General features: G+C 37.1%; 1 protein-coding gene across 1 annotated transcript; it reads right to left on the reverse strand.

Moving 5' to 3' along the window:
- Positions 1–336: 336 nt before the first annotated feature.
- Positions 337–18,524, reverse strand: LOC129441003 (uncharacterized). The gene is made up of 3 exons (XM_055200667.2): positions 18,081–18,524; positions 7,378–7,518; positions 337–2,247 (listed from the first exon to the last, which is right to left on the reverse strand). The coding sequence occupies exons 1-3, from the start codon at positions 18,148–18,150 to the stop codon at positions 2,060–2,062; spliced, it is 399 nt and encodes a 132-aa protein (XP_055056642.2). The 5' UTR covers positions 18,151–18,524; the 3' UTR covers positions 337–2,059.
- Between the last annotated feature and the right edge of the window lie 699 nt (positions 18,525–19,223).

Below are 19,223 nucleotides of genomic sequence, written 5' to 3' on the forward strand. Positions count from 1 at the left end.
TATCACAGGAAAACAAATAAGATCAATCCATAAAAAACCAAATCTATAGTTTAGAATTTTAAGTTATTCTAGTTGATCTTATATGAGCTATTTAAGCGGTAACACTACAAGAAGATTGTTAGCATTAGATACACTGTAAAAAGTGAAAGTTAGATTAACTTAAAAAATGTATTTAATTGATAACACCTAAATTTTTTTAAAAAACGTACATTTTCTAATTTTAAGTGAAAAATTTCAGGGGTTATCCATTTGAAGTAATAATTTTAATTTTTTTTACCTTAATTTTTTTTTTATTAAAGTGATACACTTGAAATTGGCTATATATACTTAAAACAAAAAGTGCACTATTTTTTTTCTTTCTGTCTAAAAGTTTAGCCTCAATTCCTGTTTAACACGCAATATTGGTCCTTTCACATGTATTCCCCTGCTGAAGATGTAGGCAAATGTTATAGTTTAAAAAGTTTAAAAATCTATATTTTTCAAATACATTATTTATTAACTAACTCAAGGCATATGGATTAATTTCATGATAAATGTATTTGGTGCTTTAACATTCTGAGTCCAACTGGCTTTATTTATAGGGACCCAGAGAGACGGCATACGTTTCTAAATAATTGTTTGGTTTCAACTAGAGATACATTTGTGCCAGGGATGGCTTTGGAGTAAATGCTGAATTTTCATTTTAAGGTGAACTGTTGTATGAAGAGATTGTGAAATACTGCCATCTCCTGTACCTTGGTGCACTAGACACGACATAGTGAGAGTGAGTTTAATTCACTGTCTGATATAATAAGGAGCAGCAATTTATGCACTATATCATGTGGGCTAGATCATGCGTTTACCCCCAGGGTTCCCACAGAAAATTTAAAGGTGCAGTGTGTAATTTTTAGAAGGATCTTTTGACTGAAATGCAAAATAATATACAAAACTATATTATCAGGGGTGTATAATGACCTTTCATAATGAACCATTATGTGTTTATTACCTTAGAACGAGACCTTTTTATGTACATACACCGAGGGTCCCCTTACATGGAAGTCGCCATTTTGTGCTGCCATTTTTCTACAGAAGCCCTTAAAGGACATTTTTTTACTAAGTTGTCACTGACGATGACATGTTTGTCCGGTGGCGGCTACCGTAGCTTCTCTATGTGCTTCAAAAGCGAGGGGTGAGCCGTGGACTAAGCCGTTGGTTGCAATTCGCAACCTCACCACTAGATGCCACTAAAATTTACACACTGCACTTTTAAAGAGAAAAAAGACAAAGCAAAAAAATCTAGCAAGTTTGTAAACAATTTGCTGTCTTTATAATATGACAATTACTATTTATCTAACACAGTTTTAAATGACACTTTATAAAAAGTATGGATATATATTTTAGGACAGGGGTACTTCACTAAAGGTTCATCATATGTGGAGGTCCATGCCATCAAAAAGGTTGAAAACCCCTGGACTAGATGACTACAAACTCTGAAATGCATTCATGTTTTGGCTCCATAAAAATAACTATTTTTAAAAAATCAACATCATAATTATGGCATAATTTGTGTGCAAATGCCAGGTGTGTTTTATCAGGGGGGACACAAACCTATAAGGTGCTTCATGATGCCATAGAGAAACAATGTTTGGCTGAATGGTTCCATAAAAAAACTTTTAACGTCACAAAGATTATAAAAGAGTAAGAAAGACAAAAAAACTTTAACTAAATGTTTTTTTTGAGGACCCAAAAATGGTTCTTCTACAACATCACCCTTTACATGTTAAGAGTAATCTTTTGATAGCTATAAAAAGTCATTTTCTGACTTATAGAGAATATTAAAAAAAGATCCCACTTGTCCAGTCCATTTACTGTAGAGCTAAATACTACACTATTTTAAAGCACCATTACACATACTTTGTTCGACATTTCCACACACAATGAAATTTTGAAATACAAAAGAAATAAAAAAATCATTGGTCTCTTTGTTTTATCATTTTGTCCCTCATAAGAATAGGCAGTGAATGTGACTGCCATGACTTCCCAAGTTCAAGGTAGTATAATACGCAAGTATTTTTTACTATCACCCGTTGAACAATAGCAACAGAGCAAATGTCAATGAGCAAACAGGCAGTATTGTTGTCGTTCGCCTGCTGGGGGCGCTGTTGCACAGATCAGAGCCGCAGCAGTGGATCTTCACCCCCGGCAGCTCCTCTGTGTGGCAGTGTCTTGATGTGGCGCAGCCGCTGGTCAACATGATTCCCAATGCAACTAAAGCAAACACAAACCACAAAACGGTGTTACGTGATATTAATAAAACTACATTTACAATCATCATTACATTGATGTCTACAATGTCAATAATTGAATATATGAACTGTCAGTTAGCACAGAAAGTCCTTTTGACAAAATATATGCTTACAGTAAGTCTATGGGCAAGGCTTAATAAAATGTTAAATGTAATTATGACAACACAATACAGTATTGCAGATTAAAACACTTTTTAAGTCAGGGTTGCCAAGTCCACAGATTTCCTGTAAATTTTAGCAAAGGAACCCTGCTAAAACGCTCTGATTTTACCCTTAGAACGTGTTTTTTACAGGAGAACCCCCCACAAAATGCAATTGGGATAGTTTTGAGTAGCAATTGGGCGGGTTTTGCTGTGAAAACCTGGCAACCCTATTAATCTTAACTTCATGAAGCGACGAGATTACTTTTGGTGCTCTTAAAGTCAGTCTCCGACTCGACTTCATAAAAGTGGCCCATGCATTTGTTTTAAACGCCAGCCATAGACATAAATATATACATAGATGCCCCATTAAATGCTCGCATCTATGAAGCATTCGAATGTGGCTTCTATGCAATGTTGGGGGTAACGCATTACAAGTAATGTGGATTACGTAATAATATTACTTTTCTGAAGTAACAAGTAAAGTAACGCATTACTTTTTAAATGTACACATTAATAGCCTATTTGATTTACTTTTTTTAAATAATGCAAGTTACTTTTTTAGTTTAATCAATTCGATAAAAAAGTATGTACTTAATTAAACTAAACGTAGTCACATTATGCACACTATGCGTACACGCCTGTGTGGGAACAGTTTGAGTCAGAAACTAAGATGGCAGGGCAGAGCTTGACATTTTTGTGATGAAATATGTAATTTCTGAATGCAGAACTTTCGATCATAAAAACACCTGCAAGGCCTAAAAGAGATCAAGCCTCAACCAAGAAAAAGTAACTAAAAAGTAACGTAAGCATTACTTTCCATGAAAAGTAACTAAGTAACCCAATTAGTTACTTTTTTGGGGGTTACTTAATATTGTAATGCATTACTTTTAAAAGTAACTTTCCCCAACACTGCATAGGCTCTTGTGTGTCTCGTGAGTAGTCATAATATGAGTTGTGACAAAACACACAGTCATGAGACACACGAGAACCAATGCGATGTCACATGCAGCCATATTTGAATTTCGAGCTGTTATTGTCAGTTTACATTTCGTGTCGCAACTATTGTTAAGAGCACAAAAATAATTCGTTTTTTTTAACAAACTTATGGTTTCGCTTTAGAAGATATATATTAACACAGGTTTTCAAACCTTTTTGTAAGCTGAACCACCTTGACCTAAACTATTTAAATATATGTGGATATTTAAATAATTTAACAGTTGAAAAACATTTATTTTTTATCCACTGTAAAAAATTTCTGTAGAAATTACAGTATTACTTGGTATTACTGGCAACTAGCTGCTAGTAACTTACTGTAGATTTTACATTTATGTTATTTACTGGCAACATTTTGTTCAAAGTTAAATGAACATGAAACCTTTTTAGACTTTTACTTCTACAGTAAGTTACTGGCAACCAGCTGCAAAATTACAGCAAATTTTTTACAGTGTCTGTTTTAAATTTTTTATCAGTAGTATTTTATTTTTATTACCTGTTATTGGACCTTCATCTGGTAATTTTCTTTAATTGGTACATAAATCATATTTGTCCATTTTGAGTTTTCAGTTTTCTTAAATATTGTAGTGTTATGTAATAGTCACCTGCTATTCAGATTAAACAAATAATATGTATATTTTTGTTAGTGTTTTTTAAGTGTTTTACATTTAAACTATTTATTTACATTTTGATTTAATTGTAATTGATTTTTATCAACTCACGAACCCCCTGCAATTCCCCCGCGAACCCTCAGAGGTTTGTGAACCCCAGTCTGGACAACCAAATGTAAAACTTGCTGTCAATCTATCGCTTGTGCCGCTCAGACGAAGGCGGATAAGGATAAGTTTTGATTGACATCTCTACATTTAAACCACGCTCTGGCGTGATTTGCGATCACACAGTGCGTTTCAAATCTGAGCCCAAGTGAATTACATCCCTGCAAGCGATTAACCAAACCGCACCCGAGCACGGTACAAAGCGATTACTCTAGTCAAACAAACCAGGCTTTGGGGGTCAAACGTGCTCGGGCTGGTTTGGATAATGTCAGTGCAAATTGCGTTGCCAAAGCACGGTTGTTTTGCCTTCGTAAAAACCTTTTGATGCTGCAGGGTTACAATCTATCACTTGTGCAGCAAAGACAAAGCAATATGATGTGAGAGGGCTGTGTGTCATCGTGCCCCAAACAACTCTGAATAATAAACACAGACTTAATATTACGATGGGATCCCGTGTTAGGAGAGCACTTTACTTCTTGTTTTCTTCAAAACAATCGCATTTTAATGACGAAAATGGACTTAGATTGGTCAAAGTACAGTAAAGGTCTTCACTGGTCCACTTAGATCCGAAAAGTTGAGGTCCGACCAGGTAATGTAAAGGACAAGTTCAGTATTTTACACTTAAAGCCCTGTTTTCAGATTGTTTATGGTGAAATAGAACGGTTTTGACTGAAATTTCGACATATGCGGCTGCCCTGAGAATTTTCTGGTGTTTGTGTTTTTACCTCACACCTCTACAATGGGTTTGGTGGTGCACTGGAAACAATCCTTCCTAAAATGCATTGGACTTTCTTTTACAGGGACGTGGTACTCGCCGAGTGGTCAGGGATGTACACTGGCGTGCTCACACGGAAATCGCTGCAAAAGATGCTTTCCAACAGGTGTTTTAGCATTCGTTGTTAACTTGTGGACCTATTTTTCCAAACCCCTCACACCCGTATATTCTTCCGCTTAGAGCTTGAATAATAGACACTCCAGCCCAGGTGGTGGCGCTAATCCGCCATTGCCAATTGCAAGAATACAAACAAAGTTCCCGGCGGGGAGTAATACCGTAACTCTCAGCACATCTAATACAAGTCAATGGAGTTGGCAAAAACTACGATAAAACCTGTTGGAATGCGTATTCTTTCAGCGATCTCCGTGTGAGCATACCAGTGAACACCCCTGACCACTCGGTGAGTTTCACGTCTTTGTAAACGAAAGCTTAACGCATTTTAGGAAGGATTGTTCCAGTGCACCATTAAACCCATTGTAAAGGTGGGAGGTGAAACACAAACACCTGAAAATTCTCGGGGCAGCCGCATATGTCGAAATTTCAGTCAAAACCGTTCTATTTCACCATAAACAATCTGAAAACAGGGCTTTAAGTGTAAAATACCGAACTTGTCCTTTAAATGAATGTGTTTTTGCTGATTGGACTCGTGAAAGACTCGCTTGCAAGATTGTGTGGCTGGCGGTAGGTTAACTCTTTCCACGCCACTGAGTTATCTCGTCAATCAAGAGAAAACATTTCCCTGCCAATGACGCTTTCCTTATGAGTTTTTACGTTAATATTTAATTCCGCTGTTATCCACTAGATGACACTCTTACCCAATTAAAAAAAACTGAAGCAAAAACTAATTTAATTCATTTTAAACTCTTTGTATGTTTTGATAATCGATAATCTGATCTCTAACAAAATTCCTTTAAAAAATTGTAATTATTTTAGCTTTTTGCTCAAAATTTTGTATTTTTGAAAAAACCTACCCATATTTAAGAGGTTATATAAAGAGAACAAACGGGATGAACTTTATTCCCCGCTTTGTTTGTTGTTTGTTTATTTGAAAGTAGTGGGTCTGTTCTTTCATTTGATATATTTCTATGCTTATATATTTATAGAAGCACATTTTCCTGGAAGGCATTTTGTGAAACTTTGTGGAAAAAAATACTGGCAGGCAACTTTTTTGAAAAAGGCTGGCGGGGAGTTAATTTTCAATGAGACAGACCTGTGAATCCATTCTGAATGCACACTGTAGAGCTTAACTTGGTGTCATTGTCAGATAACAAATGAATATAAATGTAGAAGCAGGCCAAAATGGTTGAGAGGACACCGTCTGTCTTTCTGTCTGACTGGTGCGTACTGGCTGCTGACTGCACACACGTCAATGCCATTTACTTTCGGGACCAGTCAGGTTAAAAAAGCACCACTGAAACGTGTTGTGTTTTTCTCGGGGCGGGTCTTTCTTTAAAAAAAATTATTTATGCACGTTGGGTTCGGTTAAAAAGTGATTCGGGTCATTTTGGGTCGGTATATTTCTTTGGACCAATCGCTCTTTGGCACGTTTCAATTGGGTTAGGTATATTATGAGTGCATCATTACTGTAAACATAATTTAAGTTTGTTTATACAGTATGAACTAAGCAAAAAAGTACATTTTTATTTGCAAAAGCATATCATAGAAAAGAAGTTGTTTGAAACCGTTCTTTTAATAAAAATTGCAACTGCAAATAAATGAAGATCTGGCAGTAGTCAAAAGAAAATATCATGAGTGGCCTGCACACTTGCTCATGACTAAGTCATGTGGCGGATTTGTGAAGCACGCTGAGCTGTGGAGGGATGCAAGCCGAGCTGGCTGAAGCTGTGAAAGTGGATAACTCTGGAGGATTACGCCTGGCCGTTGATCCGAAACGAGAGAGGGAGAAATCCCTGATGATCGCTTGCCTGAATGCTCTTATCTGCCTTATCAATCGACTGTGTCACCTAGCTAGATGTACAATCTATGAACTTCCTGTTGTTAGACTATATACCTTTATATTATAGATACTATAAAAGTTTACGGTATATGTCCAAAAAAATCTTCAGACAAGGTTATTTATCAGGCGTCGTCTTTTCTAGTATTAAGAGATGGAGGTGTTAAAAACAGGAGGTTAATTGGAGGGGGGCAGGGAAGTCTGTGATCCCCACACAAGAGCAATCATCCTTAATCCTCCTAGTGCAAGGTGTGATGACAATTACACACAGAGTCGCACACGGAGGATTAAGTAGTCACCCTGAGGTTCTGCTGCTCTACTGCATATTCACTCCCAAACAACTTTTATGTGTATTTTTTGCCATTATGATCGATGCTCATGCTGTGTTTGTCATGGCCTTTGGCTACGCTAGCGGGTACTGGTGGGTGGTTGCATTGGAGGACGCCCTCACCGCTCTCTGTCCTGATGCAGAAACGATGCTTGAAGCCCTTGTGAGAGTGGGAGCAGGTGATGACTTCAGGGCTTGAGCAGCCTACATCCACGTACCTCTGCTCATGCACGATGTTGCAGGCGTAGCACTGCAACCCGTCGGCTATAAAACAACAAACACACAGGTTTAGGTTCAGTAATTTCACTTTGATGGCAATGAATAGGTTATTAGTCAGTAATTAAAATGCCTTATTTTCACACATATAGTTTATTTAACATGGTATCGAATTTGCAGCCCAGTCACACGAAATTACGTACCTATAGTCACATAATTTTTTGATTCTTTTTTTCGATACTGTCACGAATTTCCATGTTTTTTCATGATCGTATCACGAATTTCTGTTTATGTGTGATTGTCACGTATTGGTTACTCAACTGTTTTGTCCTAATTTCTTACCATTTTCGCTTCGGTTTAGGGCAGGGGTCTCAAACTCAAACTGGCTTGGGGCCATTTTTAAGACAGACAGTTCATTGGGGGGCCGCAGAGCTATTTTAACATTCAAAAAAGTACAATGTTTCTGTAAATGTCATGTTTAATTTCTATTATTTAATGTATAATAATACTTGAAAATATATAAGCAATGGTTTTATCTTTTTAATATACATTATTTTATAAAAGTAGCCTAAGTAAATCTTTTCTTAATCTTATCTTAACTAAGACCTATTAAAACCTTGCACTAAACTAACAAATTTAATTCCATACATTTATAAACTATTATAAAAATTACCACCAGTAAGTGTTTCTGTTTTGATTTATTTTGGATTGTTTTCAGTCATAGTTTTGACTTCATTATGTTCTTTATTATTTCAGTTTTCATAAATTTTCTATTATATGTGGGAAAATATTAATAATTGAAAGTGATCCCATAACTTTTGAATTAGTCCATGTTATATAAGATATATTGGACAGAAAAAATAATAGTACTGCTCTATGTGTAATTGAATAGTAAGCTACATAATAATATATTATACTTCATTATATATAGCAGTTTTCATACTTTTATCTTCTTTACATTTCTCCTCATCTTTTCTCTTTTCTTAACCTGGGCAATTTGATGGCTTTTTTCTTATCTGTAGTTTAAAATGTGTTGCATTACATCTACCGCTCTGCCTTCATATGCGGTGTTTCCATTAGATGCTGTGACGTGAGGTGAACTAAGCCCACCGCAGCTCGATCTTCTCTGAGTAACAGCTGATATCCACCCGGAAGTAACAAATCTTCTCTAGACAAACACTACAAAGTCCCGACCAGATTAACTGATCGCATGGTGACAATGGTATGATTGACGTGAGGTTCAGTTGAGGAATTAAAATCCGATCACGCATTCAGTGATCCTCGACATCACGGAGTGTGCGGTTCATGGCTGCGTAGCAACCGGTGACGCAACCCACGCCCCAGAGCGCAACTTCCGCTCTCGAGCACGCTGGAAAGTAATGCTTTGACTCGTTTTAACGCGTTGTTGGACGCGACATGTGAACGAACACTTGAACGTTTAAATAAAAAAAAAATCAAACGAATATAAAAAAAGTGAATAAAAATCTTTCTGCGGGCCAGATTAATTTATATTTTTGAAAGTTGACGCGGGCCGCAGAGAGGGGAGGGCGGGCCGCAAATGGCCCGCGGGCCGGGAGTTTGAGACCACTGGTTTAGGGTTAGATTTACATAAAATGACATCCTTACCCAAACCCAACTCTAACCCTAACGCCAGGCGACGGTTTAAAAATCAGAAAATATAAAAAATAAATCTGAAACAAACAGTATAAACCAATACTTAAAGTGACATCCTAATGCAAACATCAAATCTAACCCTAAACCGAAGCGAAAATGGTTTGAAAATAGGAAAAAGCAGTTGAGTAACCAATACGTGACAATGACACATAAACAGAAATTCGTGATACGATCACGAAAAAACATGGAACTTCGTGACAGTATCATGAAAAAGAATAAAAAAATTATGTGACTATAGGTACGTAATTTTGTGAGACTGGGTAGCGAATTTGACTTTCGTTGCAAAACCCTCTAAGTGCATGCAAGCTTTTTTGGCAAAAACCTCCACTTCTAAAAACAGATGCACTACAATCACTAAAGATGCAACTAGAAACATTGCAAATGATGCAAGACAAAAGATATTGAACCACACATTAGGGGGCACTGTGATCCATGTCACTGCCACCGCTCATCCAATTCATCTTTCTTGCACTTAGAGGACTTTGCTGAAAAATCGATGTGGCATTTACCCCTTCTTTACACTGCACGCGTCTGTGGTGGTGTGTGATGGCTGCGGCGCAGCCACTTAAGTCAATGTTTACATCAGCCGCACCATGGCACATTTCAGAAGTGGCCCAGAAGCGGCTTTCCACGTCACTTTGCTTAATATACGCGCCTAGTGTATTTTTATCAGGCACTGCGTCAAAGCCGCATCGTAAATACAAAATAAAAGTAAAAAATCCTGTCAATTTCAAAATAAATACCCCGTGCAGACTCTCGTATTTTACAGGCACTGTATGTGAAATGTGCATAATTAAGGATGTATTTTAAACAAATTCTTTAAAATCTTTAATCTTTGTCCTTTATAACTGAACTTTTAAGTGTATTAACTTTGTTGTCTACAGAACAACCAAATAGGACATAGCCAGGGCCGCCTTAACCTAATGTGAGGGCCCGGGGCTAAGAGGTTTTGTAGGCCCCCCTTCCCCTCGATTTATAGTCTCTTTTTTAAGTGTATTATCTAGGTAATCTACATCACAAAATGCATTAGTTTCTTTCGAGACATACAACAGTGAGTTTTTCCTCTTTGAGCCAGAAAACACCATAATATTGTTATTAACACTGAGTCCACTTGAGCATAAACACAAGACACTTTATTTAACAACCACACACAGCAACTTGTGATGATAATAAAACCAAAATGTGTGAAAGTTTATATGTTTATAAGCTTCATGTTTATATAGTTTTTGGAATATAATTTGCAGAAAATTGCCACTCATAACTAAATGCTCACCACAGTTTTAAAATATAAGTTAAAGTTAGTTTTAAAGTGAAAATGCATTAATGATAACAAAAGATAAGTCTTTATAGACAGAATCTTGTTAAATGCATTCATGATAACAAAAGATAAGTCTTTATAGACAGAATCTTGTTTTTTAATCAGTTGTTTATTTTGTAGGCTATTGAAGATATAGTATGCATTGTATTTAGTATTTATGCATACATAAGCATGTAAAACGACCAAGTATGAATATGCACAAGACAGACAGGGAACATACATGTATATAAGATCTTAAGATAAGGAGATTATAATGGTGCTATCAGGGGATGATCATTTGAGATGGTTTTGTTGCTCTTTACTTTCTTAGACTTGCACCTTTACCGTTGCGTCTCTTTCTCGTCTTTCTACCAACAGATGTGTGTACTGTGAGCTGACGTCGCGTCAAACTACATAGTTCCAGCTGCGCACGCGTCACTGATATAAACGCGAGTAAACTTAAACTTTATAACAACTAACAGCATTATGTGCGGGAACTCCTTGCTTAATTTAGCGGCACAGTTTCTTGTGCACGGGTCAGAGACTTCTGCATGCCAGAGACTCAGCTGAACGAGCACAGAGACCGAACGAGCGAGCGCGCGCAGGAAAGAGAGAGAGAGAGAGAGCTGCACCTCACTAGTGCTTATTATGAAATTTCAGAAATTACTCTTTCATTTGTTGGTGGATTATTTCCCGTTTCTCTGTCACACTCAGTCTAACGTGCAGGAATATCAAATTGACAACGCGCACTTAATTACATTACGCGGAATAAAAAATATGTTACGTCTGACATTTTATTTCACGTTAAGTTACAACGGACCAATCAGCAGCCATGTAACGTGCAATTAGAGTGATTGACAGAAAACCCGACAAGTTACAAAACAATATGACATTTTCAGCTCGTCATGAACGCAAACTTGGGAGGCCCTTGAACTTGGGAGGCCCCTGGGCTTCAGCCCAGGTAAGCCCGTGCATTAAGGCGGCCTTGGACATAGCAAAAACAAAACAATAAACAAAATGAAATCGAACAAAACTAACATTTCCAGAATCCAGAAAAACAGCGTCGGACAGGTTAATCACGTGGTCTCCTGAATCATAACGCTTCGCTCCTGAAATGCTCCTGGTGTGAGTTGGTACCGCATGGAAGACATGAACAAAACTGTGTTGCATCCGTAACGCGACATAGACATGTGCAGTGTAAATAAGGGGTTAGTGGATTTTGCCAACAAACTTTTGTTTCTGAATGAACTTTTCAATTGCAAACATTATTACCAACACAATGGCCCTCATTTATCATTCTTGCGTAGAAACGGGCGTATATGTTGGCGTAAGATTATGCTTACACTCCTCTCACCGCCTGATTTATGAAACTGTGCGTACCGTTGATATTCAGGTGTACGCAATATCTGCCCTTCATAAATGCCACGGCTGAAAACGATCGTCATCAGAATAACACGCCCATATAAATTCAAGTCTCCACCTCCCCCATGCCCTCATTTTACGACATTAACACATGGAAGACGGCAAAGAAGACAAACCGGGGAAGTGGAAAGAAACTAAATTGTTTTATTTGGGAGTTTAAAGAGCGGGATTAAAGACATTAATAATTGCATGACATTTTGTAATATTTGTATTATTTTTTTTATTATTAATGACGCTTAATTGATATTTAGAAGAATAATTATTTATTATTATTATTATTATCATTATTATTTACTGTTGCCTACATCTAAATTATATGTCTGCTTAATGGTTCGGTTAAGTTTTTTTAAATAATATTTAAAAATGATGTAGTAACTTTTGTAGTGTGTTTTTCTGTATTTACATACAGTTGTTTGTTAGCTAAGATCCAGTTTGATACGGAGCTCCGGATATAATTCAAATTAACAATTTGTTTCCACGACATCCACATGTTTTACTAGGCTAATTCATAATTTGAAGTAATAATAATTGTAATAGTTATTACGAAATATTATAATAATAAATTCCAAGGAACAAACTGTTGAATATTGGGAACGAATTTTATATTATAAATAAGAAAAGGAAGTGTCCATAATGTAGCATAAAAGATCATTCGTGGCCATGATTTTGTCCGCATGTCATCATGATCGGATTTATGGCTTCAACACAAGCATTTCACATTACCTATTCATGTGTAGTTATTTATTTATCATCGAATGGTATGTAACTAGCTTACCTTTTTATGCATTATTAGCCTACCATGTTTTCGTAGCACATCCTTGTGCTTTCTTGCAATGTGCCGCTTCAGATTCCAGGATTGCTAAACTTTTACAGTCTCTCTGCAGTCCCTTTCAATGTTTTCTTCATGTCCAATCTTAACTTTGATTTTTACTTTACATTTATGTATAAGGCTTGAATTCCATAACTTATTGCTAGACGTTTCTACAGATTCTCGAACTAGCAAATTATCAAAGGGCGTTCTGGGTTCAACGAGCGGTCCTGAGCGAGCGGAATTTTCGGAAAAAGGCGCTGATGGTATTACCGCACCGCTCAACGCTCCGATCCGCTCACGTGCTCTGCCCTGAAACGGCTCGCAACTGAAGGAATACATATGCATACAAATCAAATGCTTTGGTAAAGTCACACAAATTAAACATTGAAGATCATGTTGCATAAAAATAAACACTGAAGTTTAAAATCACTATGTTTTAGTTTTTTTTACAGTGGGTCATAATATATCATATATTTTAGTTTGTCAGTGCGTTTTGTGGTGTTAGGAAGTGTTTGCGCATTTCTGCACTAACTCAAAATGTGCGTACACCACCTCCTGAGCTGGCGTAGGATTTGAGCGTGCCGTACGCCAACGTCCATATTGATAAATCTCAAAGTCACCGTGGTTTTGGGTGCACGCCAGGTGTACGCTGGAAATTTGGTGTACGCACTTTTGATAAATGAGGGCCAATGGGTCTCATTCACTAAGCATGCGTACGCACAAATTTGTGCGTGAGATGTGCGTGCGGACGTTTTCACAAAGAAATCGTGATTCAACAAAAACTTTTGTATCAAAAAAATTTACAAAAAAAAAACAACAAATACCCCACGTCTGCAATGATCACATACGCTACAAAATACTAGGTTATAATTATAATGTATATAAAAATAATATATAAAATTCACATTATTATATTTTATATTATAATCGTTATCTATATTATTATTATATACATTCTATTATACATTATTATAGCCTACTTCTTTTCTACACATATAAAGAAGATGCATGTTATGACAAATTTCATGTTTTCCTTCCTCACATTTTAAATCTCTAGATGAAAGCGTCTGCTTAATGCTTAATGTAAACGTCATGTAAATGTAATGAGTCCAAACCTCAATCACTTGTTCTCCTGTCTGTTTTCTTTTATATATAGATACGCGTCTCTGTCATATTAATTAAAATGTCATATTTGTTAACGCAGCCAATAATTGTTTAATGTTACTCCGGTGGACACACAGCAGTGGCTTCCTCCAGTGACAGCAAAACCTCCCAAATACAAAATGCAAAGCAAAACGGAACTTTACAGATAATAAATATCATCATGGATTTCTTTTGCTTCGGTCCAAACTGCTCTAAAATTTTCTGTGGACCAGTGCTGGTCTGCGAAAAGCCCTTATATGGAGATGGTTTAGACGTTTTTTATGCAAATTGCCAACCTCGTGCACACGGCTGCTTATGTAAAACATTCCAAATTCAGAAACGTAAGAACAAGTATAAGAACAAATTCATGTCCGAACTTTGTGAGAATTTCAAATGCACGTATAAATACGAAAAAGTACGCTAATTTGTATAAATTTGTACAACCAAATTTTTTTTGTGATTTGCTTTCGCCCTCGTGAAGTTGGATTTACCGCCGGGGTACTATTATTATTGCTTTTTATCTAATAATCATGCCATTCACTTTCAATTCAAATTTATACAAATTAGCCAACTCCTAAAAAACGTACAAATTTCTGCGAGATCAGGCTGTTATTACTATTCTATTATTAGAAAGAAAAAACAAAATCACCCACACTGTCAGAATAAGGTTACGTTCACACTGCAAGCAAAAGTAGTCCAAATCCGACTTTTTGCCCAAATGTGTCCGAGCAACACAAATCCAATTTTTTTCAAATCAGACCAGGCAACTTTTATATGTAGTCCTAAATCGGATACATATCTGATGTATTGCAATGCGACTTCAGTCTGAACGGCCCAAACACATTTAATCCGACATTTATTAATTGAAATGAGACAGATGTGAGAGAAGGTGGGAAGATGCTGTCATGTCTTCTTCTGAGCATGTGGATCATCAATGTGAAACAAAGGTAACACTTTATATTACGACCCGCAAAGTACCGCGTAATTAAACAGAATTTACAGCGTATCTATTTGTAAAAACAGGGTACCTCTACAGTACTTACTTGAAGGTATAAGGGAACAATATTTTAAATTTGGAGTAATAAGAGGTTAAGAATATGAAGAATTATAAATTATTTATACTTTAAGTATTTTATAACTACAGGGTACCTATTGTAATATAACGTGGTATGACTTAGTCAAGTCTATGGGGAAATTGTGTATTCATCTTTTTATGATTTTCTTGTGAATTTTTCATATTGACTACTGAATGTTGTATACAGTCAATGTCTACAAGCAACATCGGCAAATAAATATAACAGCACATCACTTTTATTTTAGTAGCCTATATTACTTGCTTTTAATGACAAAAGTCCAGATGATTTAATGTGGTAATCTTTTTTTTAAGGCAAGTACCCTAAAAATAGCAACTTATTCCCTATTTACCAGGTAACTCTAACATTTGCGGACATATTTGAAGTGGTGCTTTGCAATTGGATATGCTTGACTCTGAAACTCTTTTATTTCAAATGACACAATAATGACCACAAAGCAGCACACTATTTGATTATTTTTAATAGGTGTTATCACTGGTACAATAAAACTTTGCAACATGTGTAACCACAAGTATTTTAGCCAAAAATTAAATTATGCAATGGCAAACCAGAATGAAACAACAGCAGATGGGTATCCAGCTCGCACTAAAGCAAAAGACGACTACATGCGTACTGCGCAGGCGTAGAGTACGCACCCGTCTGCAGGAGGTTTGATGGAACGTGATCCTGAAGTGAAATTTATTTAAGAGGTTTTAAAAACTTTCTACACGTGGAGTACGGCTGCAGGTGATGTTAGCAGGATCCGCATGGTGGATAAGGTGACTGGTTTTGTTAATACATGACTAACGCATTTCAAACAAAGTTGCCAGCTAACGGTAGCAGCAGATTAGCTAGCACATAAGTTAGCATAAAGTTAATAACTGGCTCAGAAAACTCAGTTTCTGTCAAGGCACAGTGAAGAAACATTTACTGAAGGCTTTCATTTATGTTTTTTTATATGTAATGCAGAACAGCATTTGTGAGACGACTTCAACTCAACATCCGAGTGGACAAGAACACCAACAGACCCAGATATCAATGAGTTGGCGGACCAACGGCGGTGCTCTGGCGGCAGTAAGCATCATAAGGGCGTAATCGCAAACAGGTCTGACGGCGGACCGCCGCGGCAGCCGCTTTTGCATAAATTAAGCAGTCGGTCCGCCGGCTGCATGCTGGCGACATCTCGTAACAAATGAGAGTGACCTATTCGGTGGCAAAAGTTTTATCCCCGCCAGCGGGACGCACCTATAGCCGACAGCTTGGGGCTGGCGGCATATAGAAGCCATGCGGATATTTTTTGCTATCTGGGGAGGAAGCCAAGCCGCAAAAACAACGAAGAATTGTCATGACTTTTTATTTGAAATAAAAGTTTTGTGTTAATAAAAATTAAGTGTTGGCTTAATTATAGTGTTGTAAAGAGGTTTTGAAATAAGTTGTTTTAAAATAAAAATAACAATATTCTGTATGTTTATGGTATTTACCCTATAACAAGAGGTGAACAAAGCCCTCAAAGATGAGCGTTACCTAGTAAATGCACAGAACAAGGGGGTAACAAGCACCACTTTAATTTACAGCCCGCAAATAGAAGAGTTACCTGGTACATATACAGAACAAGCGGGGAATAAGCACCACTTTAATTTACAGCCCGGAAATAGAAGAGTTACCTGGTACATACACAGAACAAGCAGGGAATAAGCACCACTTTAATTTACAGCCCGCAACGCTAAGAGTTACCTGGTAACTCCTGTATACATATTTTATACATATGCCTTAAAACACAGATGATCAAATTAAAGCGGCTGCACTTTTGCTATTATACAGTACAGTCTATATCGAAATAAAAGTGATGTGCTGTTATATTTGCCGACGTGGCTCGTAGACAAATATGAAAAAAAACTATAACAAAAAATTAATAGACCATATTACCCATAGACGTAAGTCATACATACCACGTAATATTACAATTACAAAACATTTCATCCAAAAAATCTGAACTGAGCATTAAGACCTGCAGTGTGAACTTAGCCTAAATTGTCCCTGTAGCTGTCACTGGGGCAGTACTCTTTAATACGATCCTAATATGTATAATTTAGATACAGGTATGTATACATTTGGTCCTAATATGTTAAATTGTACATATTAGGAACTTTTTAAAGGGTACTGCCCCAGTGACAGCTTGAGACAATTTTTTCTCATAATGTATCTGTATATGGTATGTAAAACTTTGGAAACACTTTCTTTTACAGCTCCTTACTTGTACTTACTTTATAATAAATACAGTAAATCATGCATAACTGCATGCAACCTTAACCCTTTAAGTGCTGTAATCCAAACTCTACCCATCTTCACTGTTTCTCAGTGGCTAAAGATTTCACACTGTGGCTGCATATGAAGCCGGTTTAGGGTTATAGTGACTGGATTTCATTGAATTTAGCCTCGAGGTTTAAAGTCAGTCATCCATGTGCTCAGATCCCTGCTGTTGATACAAATGGTGTCAGCTGCGCTTTGGCCCATGACAGGTGGTTATTAGGCTAATGTAGCGTTCCCGTCGGTAATGGCGTGCGTGAAGGGCAGTACATTAAACATTATTAATGAAACGTCAAAAATAACATATATCATTTACATTAACGTGGAAAGACATTCACTCGCATTCATTATTAACGCCATTAAGTCCGGCACACTTTTGAATGATTCGTAGTGACGTGCCATTCGTAGCTGGAAATCTGCACGGTTTTGACAGGCTTTTGGCCATTTCTCGTGTATGGTAATTTTTCATTAATGCTATTCTGGCCTGCTCGGCCTTTTTAAAAGGCAAAGTTCATCTGGTGGCGATGGTTTACTTTACATAACCTTGTCACTGGAATCTGTTTGGACAGAAAATTCACATTTGCATGTGAGATTAGATCTAAATGAGGCTGGTGAGCTTTGGTAAGCAGAACTGCTGGCAAACAATGACTTTTTTAATTCATTACTATGAATTAAGTATATACTCACAGAAGAGTGTTTGCTTTATTCATGCACTATAGATTAGTGTAGTACAAACAATCAAAAAACAAAACTAGGGCAACTAACTATGTACACAAGAACAAAATAACACAAACAAAAATGTGCACCTTATCTCCCATGTGCAGTACACACAAAGAATGATTGACAGATCCAAACATTCACACTTTAAAAAACACACACCTACCTTGAGACAGCAACAGTGTCAGCAATACCAAAAAATAACACAATCCACCTCCATGCAGCGTGCGAGTCATGGGTGCAGGTGGAGGAAAAGTCACCCCGGGGCTCAGCGACAAAAGGGCTGCTGGTGGGAATAATCCTCCTGGGAGCTTTGCGCTCTGTCTCTGTCAGTATGAGCCACCTCGCCGTCTTAAAAAACACAACATACAGATACTCCAAACCAAGAGGAGGGGCATATGAGCAAAATAGAGAACAACAAGCAGTAATGAGCCAGGCTTACATGCATGTCACTTTGTAAAGTGCAGTTATATATTTCTTGTTTCTACCATCTTTTACAAAGGCTCTGGAGAGAGAGAGAGAGAGAGAGAGAGAGAGAGAGAGAGAGAGAGAGACTGACACAAGCACTCGTCTGAGACCCCTCAACTGGATCAGAGGTAATTTGCTCACTGGTAATCCCAAAGCCCCAGATAAACATTTTCGCACCCAGTTTTCATCCTGTACCTGTGACGGAAGACTCAGCCTCCGTGTTTTTACATGAGCCGTATATCCGAAACCTCAGTCCGAATTCCTTTTAATTAAAATTTAAGAAGCAAATCCTCACTTGGGAATGATGGGAGCTCCTGAGCTTTGAAACACAAACACATATGCATAAATTGTAAGTAGACCTTGCTGTGCTTTGAAGGGTCCAGTGACCTGAAAGCATTTATTATACTATCATTAATATAAAATGCCTCTTTCTCTCTCTCTCTCACTCACTCTCTCCTTATGTCACACTGTTTCTCACCTCCTAACACTGGCTGTCATGAGAGAGAGAGAGAGAGAGAGAGAGTGCAGAGGTGTCTGGCATGTGTGATGTGTAGCAGGTCTAAATAAAAAAGTGATAGGGATAATATTAATATTCATCGATAAAAGCAAGTAAGCAATTACTAAAACCCATCTGTTGCACAAAAGGTTCTTCAAAATATTAAAAGTTGTGAAAAAAATGGTTCTCTTAAAGGTGCATTGTGTAACTTTTAGGAGGATATCTTAACAGAAATGCAATATAATATACTAAGGCAATAAACCCCAAGAAGCAGTGGGTTACCAGTGCATTTTATAACAGCTAAGGGGCGTTGTTAGGCACGACGCGAAGCTGTTATAAATTGCA

The sequence above is a fragment of the Misgurnus anguillicaudatus genome, chromosome 22, assembly GCF_027580225.2.
Source record: "Misgurnus anguillicaudatus chromosome 22, ASM2758022v2, whole genome shotgun sequence".
NCBI lineage: Eukaryota > Metazoa > Chordata > Actinopteri > Cypriniformes > Cobitidae > Misgurnus > Misgurnus anguillicaudatus.